At 45.1% G+C, this 17,132-nt stretch overlaps 1 protein-coding gene across 6 annotated transcripts in view; it reads right to left on the bottom strand.

Moving 5' to 3' along the window:
* SUFU (SUFU negative regulator of hedgehog signaling) overlaps positions 1–17,132 on the bottom strand; it is a 113,715-nt gene that overhangs the window by 62,010 nt on the left and 34,573 nt on the right. For all 6 annotated transcript variants that reach the window (XM_077748386.1, XM_077748384.1, XM_077748387.1 and 3 more), the window contains one exon: positions 13,776–13,912. In XM_077748386.1, the coding sequence (XP_077604512.1) occupies positions 13,776–13,912 (137 nt within the window). The remainder of the gene's footprint in view (positions 1–13,775; positions 13,913–17,132) is intronic.

The raw sequence follows: 17,132 nt of genomic DNA, 5'->3' as shown, positions 1-17,132 counted from the left end.
GAAGGTGACCCACCGCTGTCTGGAAGGCCCCCTGCTAGGTTCCAGCAAACTACCACCATTGCTTGGGCTTGCTGCAATCCCTCTTGAAAAGCACCCAAGGTCCTTTTCTCTTTTCCTCCTCTGGTTCTAGCTTCAATTGTCATATTCCTAGAGAAGGGGTTGTGTGAGGGGTTGAAATGCTGCTGGAACCTCATTAAAACTCCGCAAGGAGGGGCAGGCTGGCCTGCTGGCCCCCGAGTCCTGAAGAGAAATCAAACAACAAGACTCTTGCCACGTCTGCCCTGTAAGGCAAAGAGGTGAGGCCTGACCATGGAGACCTGACACCAGGGGAGCCAGAGCAGGGCTATGTCTGGCTTGGGGCAGCCACTGATTTCCCACTGAGAGAATTATGAAGAAACTGAGCAAGAAAGCAGAAACCCTCACTCTGGCAGATCACCGCATGGTATTCAAAGTGGGTTCCAGTAACCGCATCAGAAGGCACACCCTGAGGTGGTGACTTGTCCTGTGGTATTGGCCTGAGGCTGCTTCTCAGGGCTCACCGTCCTGTCCTCTTGGCAGTTCTTTGAAAAATTCACTTGTGGTTATCCTTTTGGTTTTTCTTTTCTGATAATAACACCCATGCTCTGTGCAGAAAATTCTAAAATGGCAGGAAGGTCCCAAAAGGAAAATGTCAATGACTCATAACTGTATCATCCTAAAATGGCCTCTGTGATACATCTTCATGTGTCTCTTCCAATCATCTACGTGGACAGGTATACGCTGTTAACAGAATTAGGACCCAACTCTATACAGTGTTGTTTAGAGTTTTTTTTTAAGCCTGTTTCTTTTTTTCCTACAATATGCTTCTTAAACAACAATGTAAATAATATTAATTGCTTCCATCTATTATTCCAGATATAGTACCAGGGGCATTAAATATATTGGGAAGTAGATATTACTATTACCTTATTTCTTAGATAAAATAACCAAGTCTTAGAGATGTACTTTTTAAAAAAAAAGTTTATTCACTTTTGAGAGAGAGAGACCATGAACAGGGGAGGGGCAGAGAGAGAAGGGGACAGAGGGTCCAAAGTGGCTCTGTACTTACAGCAGCAAATCCGATGCAGGACCCAAACTCACAAACTTGAGATCATGATCTAAGCCGAAGTCGGAGGATCAACCGACTGAGCCACCCAGGCGCCCCTTAGAAATGTGCACTTTTGACCCCAGGTCCCCCAAATCCCACAAGGTCAAGCTGGCAACCTGCCTCCCGGGCTCCTACTCCCATATGCACTGTTCTCTAGCCCTCATCATTGATCACCCATTCCATCATGAGCCATTTCAGGGTACCAAAGGGCTTTACCTCCTGCAGAGATGCTGGGTCCACTCCTAACTCTCCAGTTGCTGGGCTCTACTTGCCTGAAGCTTGCACTGCCCCCTGCAGGGAGCATCCTGAAATACAGGTGCTAGAGACAAAGGAGCCACATGTTGTTCAGAGTCAACAAATTAACACTCCACAGGGGGCCAGAGATCAGAAAACTAGTCTAAGGGTGAATCATCCTAGCTTAATGCCTGTTTCAAATACTGCCCCCCTTTTAAAAAGAGTATTTTTAAGTAACCTCTACACCCAACATGAACCTCCCAAATCAAGAGTCACATGCTCTACTGACTGAGCCAGCCAGGCACCTCTCAATCAAATAACCCCTTACTACTAGGAAGCTCAAAGCATTTCATGTAGTTCTCCAAGTAAAATACAGACCCATGTAAGCTGAAGGAATTTCCCCCAAATCCTGCAGCAGCTCAGCAGGACATGCCTTCACTCCTTCCCAGCAAACCTCTAGGTACTGTGATTCTTCAAACCTGGGCCAAGGCCCAGACCCCAGCTAAGGTAATTCATTTCACAGGGCATCTGGATATATCATAGAGATTCAAAGATGACCACCCCTCCATGTAAGTAGTTATTCAGAAGTGGAAAACACGAAGTTAGAGGTCAGCAGACTTTTTCAGTAAAAGACCAGATATCAAATATTTTACACTTTGAGGGCCATATACTATCTGTTATAAACTACTCAACTCTGCTGTTGTAGCACAAAATATGCCATAGAGAGTATATAATGGGCATGGCTGTGTTCCAATTAACATTTTAGTTACAAAAACAGGCGGCCATCAGGATTTGATCCGCAGGCTGTACTTTGCCAACCTCTGCTTTTGGAGTTTAAGTCTCCCTTAAAAATGCCTAGATTTAATATTGGATAGACTAAAATTTACATGCAAACCACTTAAATTTTAGGGCATACACTCATTTCTGAGGGTTTGGCTTCCTCCCTACCCCCCACCCCCCCAGTGGAGTATCTTTCAACTATTAATCTAAAATCTTGGGGAATTGCAGAGAAGTCAAGGATTGTTTAACCTTATAGTTGGTTGATATTACTAACAGATGAAAGGGGAAATATTTCACAGATCCATAGCAACCAGAAAAGAGGATAAATCAGGCTGAGGGAAAGAAAACGTCAGGAAAATTAAAAAGAGTACAAGGAAGAAAAATGATATTAATATAACCAGGCAGTTCCATTTGGCTTCAGTTAGCTGTCTGGGGCGATGGGCAGCTTATCCAAACCAGGAAACGAGAGACCTCGACAGCTCTCATTGGCAATGATGGAGCGCCTCCTTTCAGAAAACTTTACTTGAGGCAAAGATATTAAGATCACATCCACTTGGGACCTCTAGAAAGAATGCCAGGTAAGCTGCTGCTGAGAAGCTGAACTGCAGCCTAGCAACACCTCACACCTGGGGACATGCTCTAAACTCCTCACTCAATCTTCCTGACTGCCTTCATTCACCTGCAGAGCAGGGGTGAGGAAGCAAAGTCTGATCTGCCTCCTGGACCTGGAAAGAGATCCCTGGGCATGCTGTTGGGCATAGGGATGCAGAAGCTGCTTACGCCCCCAAGAGGGATGAGGGGCCCCTCCCTAGGCTGGAGGGCCTTACAAAAGAGGCGGCTGGGGGCAGGATTATATAATTTAAGGTCCCAAGCATTAGCAGGGCAAGACTGAGAGGAATCCCAGGGACTCCAAGTGCTGCAGGGGCCCTGACACCTTTTGGGGAAGAGCCACTCTCAAAATCAGGCAGAAAGTCTCCAACACCTTGAATCCAAGCATGGCTTAATATTTTAAAAAGGGGAAGGGTGGTTTCCATCCCCAGACTGGTCATTTCACCTTCCTTCAAATCAAAGTCAGATTCTTCACGTGACTTTGAGTGCCTGCAAGCTCAAGCACTTCCCCACGCCTGCTAAGCCTCCAGCTCTGCCTGAGCCCTCTCTGCCCCCTCCCCTCCCTCCAGCCTCAGGAGACTTCTTCCAGCTCCTCATATGCCTCCAGCTCTTCCCCTCCTCTGGGGACTACATACTGTGTTCCTTCTGCAAAGAATGTTTCTTCTCACCTTTTGCCTTCAGTCCTGTCCTTGCCTGACTCTACAATCTAAAATGAGTCCACCATCTTATTCTTTTGAAGGATCTTGATCTTATGGAATCAGATATTTCTGTGCCTGTGTTTTCAGAGTCTCTAATGCCTAAGGGGAGGGACCCGATCTGTTCCACACAGCTTTCTTGGCATCTGGTACAGTCCTTGGCATGTAGCAGGCCTTAAACAGAAAATACAACTGATGAGGGGCGCCTGGGTGGCTCAGTCAGTTAAGCTTCTGACTTCATCTCAGGTCATGATCTCACAGTTGGTGAGTTTGAGCCCCGGGACGGACTCTGTGCTGACAGCTCAGAGCCTGCTTTGGATTCTCTGTCTCCCTCTTTCTCTGGCCCTCCCCGACTGGTGCTCTGTCTCCCTCTCAAAAATATAATAGAACATTAAAAAATTTTTTTTAATTAAATACAATTGACAAAAAAATAGCTCCTTTCCTCCAAGTCCTCTCTTCATTGAAAATGTATCCTTGGAGGCTCAAGAGGCTACAGGATGCAAACCAGTGCTGATTAGGGTGTCCCTGGAGGCTCGCTCAATTGCAGGAAATTCTGCAAGGCTCACCACCTCTCTAGCCCATATCCCCATCTGAAAAGTGGCAATACTAATATCGTTCCCATCAGGCCACCTGCTGCGGAGGTTAAATAAGAGAATGCAAGTGCCTAGGATCACTTGGTGCTTAACAGCTCCTGTTCTATTCACTTACTTTTAATCAGTGAAAAAGAAAGGGCCTCAACAGCAAAAGACTGAACTAAAAAGAATAATTTTAACTTTAGAAAAGGTAGGAGGAGGCAAAACTCAAGAAAATGCCGTAATTTATTGAGATTCTGTATATAAAATTTGACTGGTTGTCAATACCTGGAAAAGTCTCTCTGACTTCAGGCGGCAGGTTGTGTCCCTCACCACTTCCAACTTCAGAGCCAAGAAGCATGATGGATGTGTTCCTGTGCTAACTATAAACTGTACAAGACATTGTATAGGGGTCTGTTCTCTTCCTACCCCCACATGTATGCCATTTGATGTGTATTAACGATCTCTCTTGGGCCAAAAACCTAAGAAAGGGGACCAATTCTCAACGACTCAGGAGAGTATCCTGTCGTTATAAAAACAATTTTATATAACAACTATTCGGTTGTTTGTTGACAACAAAAGCATTTACTGCACAATCACAACAGTACTATTCTAATAATACAATCACTCATCTCAATGGCTATTAACATGTAAAATATTCATTTCACCTAACCTAGCAATCGTGCTTCTAGGAATTTATCCCACAGAAATTCTTAGGCAAGAGTACAAAGACATACATACATAATAAGGATGCTCACTGCAGGTTTGTGGTAGGGAAAAATTGGAAATCACCCAAATGCCCAACAATGGGAGACTAGATAAATAAAGTACAGTGTAGGGACATCGGGTGGCTCCATTGGTTGAGTATCTGACTCTTGATTTCTGGTCATGACTTCAGGGTCGTGGGATTGAGTCCCACCTCGGGCTCTGTACTGACAACTCAGGGTCTGGAGCCTGCTTCAGATTCTGGGTCTCCCTCTATCTCTCTCTGCCCCTCCCCTGCTCATACTCTCTCTGTTTCTCTCAAAAATAAATAAATGTTAAAACAATTTTTTTAAAAAGAACGAACATACTAACTTGGGAAGATGTCCAAAGGTAAAGTAAAATAAGCAAGCTGAAAAAAAGTATGAAAAGCATGGTCCATTTTTATAAAATAATGACTATTCTATACAGATCTATGCATTGAAAAGAAAATCTGGAAATAGGATAACCAACGTTTTCTCAGGAGGGGGATGAATTATGAAGGATTTTCACTTTCTGGGTCATAAATCTCTACGTTTCAGTTCTCATAATGAGCAAGTATTTCTTTTATAAATGGGAAAAGGAAAGAAAATGTAAAAAAAAAAAATCTCTGTTGGCCTTCATCTGTCAATACCACAGAGTTCAATCAGCCAAAGGCTCTGATGGCTCAGGATGCTCCCCTGTGCCACCCTGTCTCCCTGCTTAGGCTCGAATCAAAATTGAGCAGACTCAGCACATGTCATGAGGTTGCTGTTAAACAGCAGCAAGCGAGGGCACTTGAATTTCCACAGTGTCAGTTACAAGGTTGGGGGGCCATGTTTCTCCTAAAACTCAAGTGAAATTGCCTTGGAATCTGTGGTTAAGGCCCACCAATGGCAGAATGGGGAGCAGACAGTCTCTCCAGCAGAATTCTGAAGTGAGGCTCGGAAATCAAGCCCTGCTGAGTAGGGGAATGGTTTCTCCTTAATGAAACCCAGAGGGTGGGGGGCAGGGGAGCAGTCACTGGCAATCTGAGAAGAAGGAATAAGCTGATCATAAAATTAAAAGGGAATGGGAAGTAAGAGAAACTGGCTGCAAAGTGGGAAGAAAAGAAGCTCAAGTGTCTGCTGGTAGCTCCTGACGTATGTACTACAGAACTTACCAAATGATTCATGCCAGAGGCTGGATTTGATTCTAAATCTCCTCCAGCAGGTGAAATGACAGTTCCCCCTGACTGGAACATTCTCTTTCCACTTGACACTTCAGCAGTGGCTGAGCGTACTGATCAATATGCAATGGTCCTCTCATCCCAGGCCGGGAAAGGGCTTCTTGGGTAGGAGTGCAGATACTGTTTTGCCCACCTGGAGCCATTCCCTTCTTTACTAACAAAACCCCAATTTTCTTCCTCTGCCTGTTCTTGGCTGACCCCTCAGGGAACCAGGGCCCATCCCAGCCCTGGGAAGTGGATACTGATCAGTAAACCAATGCAACTGTCCTGGTTCCTGACATACCCCCCTAGCCAACGAGATGTAAGGGGAGATCAATGAGGGCAGTTCTATGAAGGTGTTGACTGGTCTTTAAAAGAGACACAGGACAGAAGTGTATCTTTTCCTGCTTATGGACTCTGTCAAATGTGATTTCAGGATACAAAGGATAATGGTAGCAATCTTTGGACTATGAGAGAACCATTTCACAAGGCAAGCCAAAGTGCTGAGGAAGGCAGAGCAGGAAACCAGAAGGAACTCAGGTCCTAAACAGATGACCACCAACCCAGGAACTGACCCACTTCTAGATGACTTGTAAGACAAGTGCCATCATTGTTAGGCTATTTTTGTCAGGATGTTCTATTACCTGTAGTCAAAACCATCCCAACAGATACAAGACAGGACAAAAGGCACCCATATCATCTATGCATTCTCCAGTGATTTGACTTCCAAGCATAACTGCACACCAGGATTACTAGGTAACAGGTACCCCACGGCCTGTGAGAGCAACTGGTTTTGCCTACCCAGAACTATACCTAATTTTTCTGGGGAGTTACTCTTTGCTTTCGAGGACTTCTTTCCCACTCCATGTGGCTGGAAGTGAGGAGAAAGGAGAACTTTAAACATAAATTCTGGTGCTCAATCTCAACCACCACCAACAACCAGGGTGGTCACATGGCCCAGGCAGAACTAATCTGAGTCCTTCCCCAAGACTGATGTAGGAATGTAGGAAAAAAGCCCCCTGACTGCCAGGACTACAGACTGAGAGAACCAGGAACTAATTGGTGGTGGTCCAATTTTCCTAGCATGTAGGGAGAGTCAGTCTACAGTACAAGACCAATACATGAATGAGAGACCTGAGGACACTGTTTGAACATATAGATCAAGCCATGCCTGAAACCCTGGGCATCCCATGTACCTGAGCCATAAAGTCTGTTATTGTGTAAGGGAGTTTGAGTTGGGAGTTTCTGTCATTTTCTTATAATTAGAAGCAACCTGACTAAAATAAACACTAACCTGCCCCACCCCTACAGCTTGAATGCTTCACCTTCTCTGGATAGTCTTTCCCAGGCCTCTCTCATTTCTACTTCCTTTTCTCTATAGCTCAACTTCCCACCTCTGAGCACACCAACCAACCATCCTCCAGCTAAGTGACAGGACCATTCTGAGTCATTCTTCAGAGCAGGCTTCAGAGGCAGCCTTACGCAGCCCCACCAGTGGGTGTGTGTACTGCTACCCACCACCACACCCCCCAGACCTCTGTCCCTCTTTCCCTTGCCTATCTCTGCCCTGATGCTACTTCCAAGGCTGTGGGTGCTATTTAGACCTGGAAAAGTAGGTCTAAGCATTCCACATTTTTTTTTTCTGAGAGAGAGAGACAGCATGAACAGGGGAGGGTCAGAGAGAGAGGGAGACACAAAATCCGAAACAAGCTCCAGGCTCTGAGCTAGCCATCAGCACAGAGCCGAATGCGGGGCTTGAACCCATGAACTGAAAGATCATGACCTGAGCCAAAGCCGGACGCTTAACCGACTGAGCCACCAAGGCGCCCCACATTCTACTTACTTGATGACAATGCTCAGCATGTTCTCACATGCAAATAGGTGGGGCACTCCCCTCAAAGTCACTGAATTTGAGGTAGACAGCACAGGTGAGGCAAAACCATCAAGCAGAATTAATTACACATTAGTTACACATGTAGGTATATCTGTGGACATATCAAACATAAAATATGCGTTCTGTATGATAGCAAACGTCTAATCCTTGTAGAGGGTAACCACCCAGGGCCAGAGCAATGCCCACTCACCACAAGGGAGGTTCTCTGCAGCATCAGAAGAACGCTCTGAGAAATCCAGAAAGGCCTAACCTTAGTCTTACAAAACAGTTACAAGAGGGGCAATATTCACACTTAACAGAGTCAGGGAACCTGGGTGGCTCAGTCAGTGGTTAAGTGTCTGACTCTTGATTTAGGCTCAGGTCATGATCTCACAAGTTCATTAGTTTGAGCCCCACATGGGGTTCTGCCTTGGCGCTAATAGTAGAGAGTCTGCTTGGGATTTTTTCTCTCTCCCTCTCTCTCTGCCCCTCCCCAGCTCGTGCTTGCTCGCACATGTGCGCATGTGTGCTTTCACTCTTTCTCAAAATAAATAGACTTTTAAAAAATTAAAATTAAATATTTTTTTTTCTAGGAGAGAGAGAGAGAGACAGCGTGAGCAGGGGAGGGTCAGAGAGAGAGGGAGACACAGACTCCGAAATAGGCTCCAGGCTCTGAGCTGACAGTCAGCACAGAGCCTGACGCGGGGCTCGAACCCACGAACCGCAAGATCATGACCCATGCGAAAGTCGGACACTTAACTGACTAAGCCACCCAGGCGCCCCTAAAAAATTAAAATTAAATGAAATATTCTTCACCTAATAAAAGGAATTACTACAAGGCCTTACTAAACTGCATGGGCTCTGTTGCACTTAGAATAGGAGTTGACTTGTATATGATTTTACAGGTACTGTCAACTACATAAATCAAGGAGCCAGAGTTGAATTGAATTTTTTTGTTGTATAAGGTGACGAACACAAAGTAACTTTATTTGTATCACTATTATTGATTTTCTTTGTGGGAGAAAGATAATGGCATCAAATATTATATCAGCTGAGACAAGCATCTGATTCAGGGACAAGCAAGTTATTTCCTTCCTAACAGTGTTTTGCTGTCCAATGGCATCTTTATTCTCACTGCAAAAAAGACCAAGGTACTCACCTTCTCTATCCATGTAAAGTTTATCTCCTAAGAACATGCACATTATCCCATATATCCATTATATCATATCATACCCAAGGAAGTTCACAGTTGTATATTTTTATCTAATATACAACCTATATTTATATTTTTCCAATTGCCCTAAAAATGTCCTTTTTCCCCCCAATTCAGGATCCAATCAAGGATCAAAAGTGCATTAAAATTTTTTTAATGTTTCTTTTTTTTCTAGAAAAAGAGAGAGAGAACAAATTGGGGAAGGGCAGAGAGGGAGGGAGGCAGAGGATCTGAAGCAGGCTCCATGCTGACAGCAGACAGCCCAATGTGGGGCTTGAACTCACAAACTGTGAGATTATAGCCTGAACCCAAGTCAGAGACATTTAACCAACTGAGCTACCCAGGCCCCCCCACTCCCCACTTAAAAAAAAATTTTTTACTGAAAAGTGCATTTAAACTGTCATGGGTCCTTTAGTATAGCCCCTACCCCCTGCCCTTGTATTATCTTGCATAGCACTGACATTTTTGAAGAGTCCATAAAGTTGTCTTGTAAATTCCTATCAACTAGATTTGTCTGACTGTTTGCTCATGATTCAACGTAGGTGAAACATTTTTGGAAAAGTGCTACTCAGTTGATATTTTAATTATTATTTTCTAATATTTGTTTATTTTTGAGAGAGAGAGAGCACAAGTGGGGGAGAGACAAAGAGAGAGGGGGACGGAGGATCCAAAGCAGGCTCCATGCTGAGAGAAGAGAGCAAAAGCAGGGCTCAAATTCACAAACTGCGAGATCATGACCTGAGCCAAAGTCAGATGCTTAACTGACTGAGCCACGCAGGCGCCCTCCAGTTGATGTTTTACACTTCACACTGCCACACATAAGAAGGTAAATAAATAACAGTATGTTGCATTATTGGTATTGCTACGTTTGAGCATTGGGTTAAGGTGATGTCCACCCATATCTTGTCATTGAAAATGTATTTTTCTCTGTAATAAATAAGTAATCTGTGGAGGTCTCCTCTGAGTCCCTGAGACTATCTTGTTCTCCAACCAATCTTTTATCCAATGGTTTCAAGCAAATGTTGATAATCTGCCTAAATCAATGACCACATTAGTGGTGTAAAATGGTCACTAGTGATGTTTACTGTGTGGGTGAAATGAACCACTGCAGGTTAAATCTTATTTTTCCACTTACTTGCACTATTACTTCAGAACTATAAAGCAGAACTATTTCAGAAGTTCATCTGCTTGACTCTTCCTGACAATGATTCATAATACCCATTTTTACCTTTCTCTGATCTCTATCCACCCGAGCAGATACATTAAGTGGAAACAAACATATTAATGCACTATCTTAAGCAGTGGGCAGGGAATCACCTGTCTCTACAAGCAAGACCTAGTTTTTAGAGTCCCCTTTCCTACAGCAGATCAAACTCTCCATCAAGAAAAGTCTATTTTTCCAAAGACGGTTCTTTTTTTTTTTTCTTACTATTTGTTTATTTTTGAGAGAGAGTGAGGTCAGAGGGTCCCAAGCAGGGCCTGAGCTGACAGCAACAAGACCAATGCAGGGCTCGAACTCACCAACCATGAGATCATCACCCAAGCCCAAGTCTGACTCAACAGACTGAGCCACCCAGTCGCCCTTCCTGGCACAACATAAAAGATGCTGCAAACCACATTAGGACAGTACCAAATCACATGGTCCACTGCTTCAAGCAGCCTGCTCCCCCTGCTCCTGTGAATGTTACTTCTTCCTGGCTAACCATCCTTTAGAGCCCAAACATCATCCCCAGACCAGCTGCATTGGAATCGCCTGGGAAGCTGATTAAGAAACAGATGCTTCAGTCTCACCTCTGACCAACTGAATCACAGCCATGCAGGGGGGTTGGGAATCAGTGTGTGGACACACTCCCTAGAGGATCCCATGAGCAGCCAGGTTTGGGAACCCTTGCTTAGAAAGGACCTGCTATAGCCTCCCAAAGGGGGAGTATCCTATAGGACACACAATGGTAGATAGTAGTTAAGGATCAGTCCTATTATGTGACAGGCACCCTGCCAACAACTCACCCCAGGGGTCTGGAACAAGGACAGATGAGTGCAGCCTAGAGGATCTATTGCACCCCCAATTTATAACCTACTCAAAGCTAGGGGGGAAAGTCAGATCTATGGTTATTACAGAAGATGTACTTATTACAGAAGATGCCAGATCTATGGTTTCCAAATTTAGTCTCCACTAAAATACAGAAGCATCTGGGAACATCACCTGTAAAGACTGAGTCAGAGGTCTCCTGTAGGGTCTAGGAATGAGTGTTTGTAACAAGCTCTCTACGTGGCTCTGATGCAGGGGATCCAAAAACCACACTTTGAGAGACCCTGCCCTAGAGGCTGCTCATCTGTGTCAGTCAATGAGCAAATGGGTTGGATAGAGGTGTCTTGGCCTTCATCTGAAGGCTACTTACCAAACCCAAGAAACAAAATCTGAGGTTATATGGGAAATGTTTCTGAGCAATTAATTACCCACACAGAAACATTCAGATAATAAGAAACCCTTCATTTTTTTTTTTTATGTTTTTATTTATTTTTGAGAGAGAGAGACAATGTGAGCAGGGGAGGGCCAGAGAAAGAGGGAGATACAGAATCTGAAGCAGGCTCCAGGCTCTGAGCTAGCTGTCAGCACAGAGCCTGACACGGGGCTTGAACCCACGAACCATAAGATCATTACCTAAGCCGAAGTTGGATACTTAACTGACTGAGCCACACAGGCGCCCTGAAAACCTTCATAAAAGGTACTAAATTTTGCCCTAACATTTCATCCCAATGGAGGACAATAGGCATGCTGAGCTAAGAGCAGGAGACCAAGGTGCCAGCACAAAGTCCCCACTTCAGGTACCATGTTAGCAGTCTCTAGAGGGGCAGTAGGAGCACAGGACCTTCTCTGGAAGCCACTTGAATCATGGGAATCAAATGTTTCTGACTGTCAAGGTCCTGCCTGATTCCAGTTTCCCCTTCATACTCTGAGGGAGCAAACCCCTGGCAATTCTCTTTCTCTGCCACACCCTCTACTGTTAATCCAAGCCTTAACCAAGATTAACACATGAGCTTGTGACCCCAGAAATAGAGATGGCTAGGCCACTGGCAGCATGGAGCAAGGACTATGCTAATTATGGGAAATGGGACAGACAGAGAAAGAGCTAGTCAGCTTCATGCTGAGTTGGAATTTGGCTCACTGGGAATCAGAAGAATGACTGGCAGTCTGCAACAAGGGCTCAGGGCATTAGAACAGTGGCAGGAAACAATCTTTGACAAAGCAGAAAAGAATATTCCATGGGGAAAAAAAAACCAGTCTCTTCAGCAAATGGTCTTGAGAAAACTGGACAGTGGCATGCAGAAGAATGAACCTGGACCACTTTCTTACACCATACACAAAAATAAACTCAAGATGATAAAAGACTTAAATGTAAGATAGGAAACCATCAAAATCCTAGAGGAGAACCACCTCTTTGACCTCAGCTGCAACAGCTTCTTACTAGACATGTCTCCAGAGGCAAGGGAAACAAAGGCAAAAATGAACTGCTGGGACCTATCTCATCAAGAGAAAAAGCTGCTGCACAGTAGAAGAAACAATCAATAAAACTAAAAGGCAACCAATGGAATGGGAGAAGATATTTGCAAATGACATATTGGATAATGGATTAGTATCCAAAATCTATAAAGAACTTATCAAACTCAACAACCAAAAAACAAATAATCCAGTGAAGAAATGGGCAAAAGACATGAACAGACACTTTTCCAAAGAAGATATCCAGATGGCTAATAGACACATGAAAAAATGCTCAACATCATTCATCATCAGGGAAATACAAATCAAAACCACAATGAAATACCACCTCACACCTGTCAGAATGGCTAAAATTAACTCAGGAAACAACAGATATTGCAGGAAAAGGGGAACACTTTTGCACTGCTGGTGGGAATGCAAACTGGTACAGCCACTCTGGCAAATAGTACAGAGGTTCCCCAAAAAGTTAAATATAGAGCTACCCTATGACCCAGCAATTGCACTAGTAGGTATCCAAAGGATATAAAAATGCTGATTTGAAAGGGCACATGCACCTCAATGTTTATAGCAGCCAAATTATGGCTATTTACTATCAACAACAGCCAAATTATGGAAAGAGCCAAAATGTCTATCAACTGACTAATGGATAAAGATGTGGTATATGTATGTATGTATGTATACACACACACACACACACACACACACACAAAATGGAGTATTACTCAAAAAGAATGAAATCTTGCCATTGCAACGTGGACGGAACTAAAATGTATATGCTAAGCAAAATAAGTCAGTCAGAGAAAGACAAATATGATTTCACTCATATGCAGAATTTAAGAAACAAGACGGATGAACTTAGGTNGGGCATTAAGGAGGGTACTTGTTGGGATGAGCACTGGGTATTATATATAGGTGATGAATCACTAAATTCTGCTCCTGAAACCACTATTATACTACATGTTAACTAACTTGAATTTATATAAAACTAAAACTAAAAAAAAAGAACTGTGGTAGGAACTCCCACTTGCTGCTGGAGGTCACAGCAGCACATCCTTCTCTTCCCTGGCCCAGATAGCTTTCCACCCAGGAAACACCAGACAAAACAAGCCACCTTCATAAAACAAATGGGATATGGTAGGCCTAGGAAAGGTCACTCTACAGCTATCGAAATATACCTATGAGTTCCCAAAGCCAACCAGGCTTATGGCGAAAGAACCCCCACACCAGCCAGCTCGTGGCGCTCTTACCTGACTGGAACACGTATCTGGCCAAGCCCTGCATTAGCTCTGCTGGCCATGTTGGGGGGGCAGACTCCCCTGTTTCTCTCTTCAGACGAAATGTCAATTCAAAGCCAAAACCACTAGGTCCATCTGTTCCTGTAAATCTGAAAGGAATAAAAAGCAAATGTTTTTAGTTCAACTACCTTAGGAAAATAGTTTTTATTTTTTTATTAAAAAAATTTTTTTAATGTTTTTATTTCTTTTTGAGACAGAGAGAGACAGAGCATGAGCTGGGGAGGGGCAGAGAGAGAAGGAGACACAGAATCTGAAACAGGCTCCAGGCTCTGAGCTGTCGCACAGAGCTCGATGCGGGGCTCAAACCCACGGACCGCAAGATCATGACCTGAGCCAAAGTCGGATGATTAACCGACTGAGACACCCAGGCGCCCTGGAAAACACTGTTTTTAAAGTTCATTAAAGTTCTCCCCTATTTTTGGTGGCCTCAGCATCCAAACCCCTTAATCAGAGGAATCTCCCTCAATAGCCTTTAAGGAGCCACAATACTAGTCTTCTTGCCCTCCGGCCAGCCACGGTACATGGGTATGACCTTGTCTCAGCCAATCAAATTCCCCTGGTGGCACTCTAAATTATGAGTTCCACATTTTGTGACTCTGAAACATTCTACTATGTGATTAAGGCTCTATTACTAAAAATCTTCCTTACTCACACTCCTTATTCCTTTGAACTGTTAATAAGCACCTACTTAGTTTGCGAAGGGTACAATCCTACTGTATGCTCTGTGAGGACAAGATCCTTTCTCCACTCTCCTCTGTAGCCTGCCCCACAAGGGTACAACCTTTGAGCTGGGCTGGCTGCTCTCCAAACTCAGCATTTGTGGCCACATCCCCAGGCAGATTCAATACTGGGAGGGCCTGTATTCTTCCTGAAACCCAGCAGCCCACATGCACTCATCAGTCGGCACATGCTCTTCCTGAAACCTGGCACCCTGTGTGTGCCCATCAATCACTGGAACACGGGAGGAAGCACGATTTGCTCCCCCTTCTCATCCCCAGGTGGCCAAGAATGATGACAGTTACTGCCTCTGCGGCCACACTCATCACAGTGACGATGAGGTGAGGAAGGAATGCCTGTCTCTGACTGCTAGGAAATGCTCAGGAGCCCCAGGTCTTCAGGGAAGCCCCTGAAATGGACTTCTGACAGAGAGGAAAACAATGTATATGTGATAGTGAGGCCTGACTGGGAGGTGACATGCCCCCTTATGTGAGGGAAGAGTCCAGGGGAGAGTTCCTGAGAGCTCAGGAGGCTTGCCAGCATGGGAAGGGTTAAAAGTGAAACTATGTTCATGATATAATTTTCAGTAATTATATCTTGTACAAACATGAGCCACAATGATTATACACATGTAAACTCCTCAGCAGACAAATACAAACCATAAACTAAGATGACAACCAGCACCTCCTTGCTAGACAAGTACCGGAACAGGCAGTCTGAGGCAAGAATTCTGAAGGGATGATGAGGATGCCCAACCCTGGAACTCCACGTGGCACCTTTCCTTCATCATCGGCCTCCTCAGCCTCAAGAGGCCAGGCCAGGAGGTCAGACAGAAAGAGATTCCAAAGTCTCCAAACCTCGGACACCTTGCTTGTGTGCCTGGGTGAGCTCAGCTGTCCTGCTCTCGCTGCAACAGGGAGATCGCCTCTGAGAAGCTATTGAAAAGGAAACTGTCCTTAAAGTTGTCATGGTTGTGCCTAATTATATCTAAAGGAGGTGTCCATGGTTTGCATTTCCTCTGGGTATCTAGCAATGTGGGAGACAGAATCCATTGTGAGGGTACACATGTAGAATTTCAGAGACCAGACTAGAAGTTGTTTGGCAGGACACAGTGTGAGCTGTTTTCTTCCCCTGATGAACTGTCAGGTTTGAGGGCAATTTGATGCAGGGGGACTGAGGGAATAGTTAAGCAAGCTGAGGCTGGAAAAGTCACCTCCCCGCGGCTGCAAGCGTGAGAGGTGTGTGAAAATCTGAGGTAAATGCAAGACTGACTCAGAGTTAAAACTCCACCAAAGGAGATGGGTCACTAGGCCAAAGGGAAGATTTCAAGAAGCCTCCAATTAGAAGCAGCTTTGTAAAATGTATTAGACCATTATTCCAGGGCTTTCATCTGGGGCCAAGAAAAATACATGATTTCCAACCACAAAAACTTGAGAAACAGACAAAAAGAACATGTTCCTGAGGCTGCGTGATGGGAAGAACCCTCAGATGCAGAGAGAAATCATATGCATCCAAGCAGCACCACCTCTCTAAGGAGGGTGTACGCACGCGCGCGCGCACACACACACACGCATGTTGGGGTGTGCATGTGCGCACGTGCACATGTCCACCATCTGCCTGCACGCGGGATGCTTTCTGGGCCAGCTCTGTGGCGGGCAGGCCAGCCCTCACTTGGCTGGCTGCGAGGGACAGGCCCGGCCAGATGGCGTCCACCTGCGTTTGATTACCACCCACCAGGCTGGCTGGACGCAACCTCCAAACTCTGAAACATGCGTTTGGAATGGCCCAGCCTCAGGATAAACACACAACCTGGAGCCTGTCAGAAGGTCTCTTTTTCAAAGCAGACTGCCCAGGCAATAGCCAACTGACAAGGTCACTCAGTCTTTAAAGTCCCCTGGAGAGGCCCGGCTTGCTCTGGACTTCCTCACGTGAGGGCTTCTCCAACCAAACCGGTTTTGTCTGACCAGAGGATGAAGCCCCTCCTAGGGGTGGCTGTCTCTCACATCCTCTGAGAAGGAAAAGCAGGAGAGAAAACTGGCACGTGCTACAGGAGGGGGGAGTTGGGTCAGAGCAAAGAATGTTTCTAACACAGAATTCTGCTAAAGTACTAGCTGGTGGTAAAGAGGGCTGGTGGAATTTCTTCCTACAGAGATTTTAAAGGATTTTAAAGGAATACAATACAGACTCTCCCCAATCTGGTAGGAGGGGGCGAGGGGTTCTAACGGTCTTGATGCAGAAGGATGGTTGAGACCGTTTCCAGCTGAAGAACTATGGATCCTGCTCACTGAGGTCCCCCAGGGGAGAGGCCGGCTTTGGCCTAGCAGTTTGGCGAGCCTAAGAATGGATGTGGCAGCCTCAAGAGTAACACCAGCCTGTGCACAGAAAGAACCTGTACCTTTAATCCCAAACACAGCCGCCCCAAGCACCTGGACTAAGAAGGTATCAGTCAGCCTCCAAGAGGCCAGAATGACCACTAACACCAGGCAGAAGGTGAATGGGAAACCAGGAGACAATTTCTGGAGGAACCACAACAGCCGGGGTGGGCAGAAAAGAGCTGACCTAAAAGCTGGCATTTCACACTCAACACCATTA

This window comes from Crocuta crocuta, unplaced genomic scaffold (genome assembly GCF_008692635.1).
Source record: "Crocuta crocuta isolate KB4526 unplaced genomic scaffold, BGI_CrCroc_1.0 scaffold619, whole genome shotgun sequence".
Taxonomy (NCBI): domain Eukaryota; kingdom Metazoa; phylum Chordata; class Mammalia; order Carnivora; family Hyaenidae; genus Crocuta; species Crocuta crocuta.
Note: the sequence above shows the minus strand (reverse complement) of the source record. Positions and strands in the feature narration are given on the sequence as shown.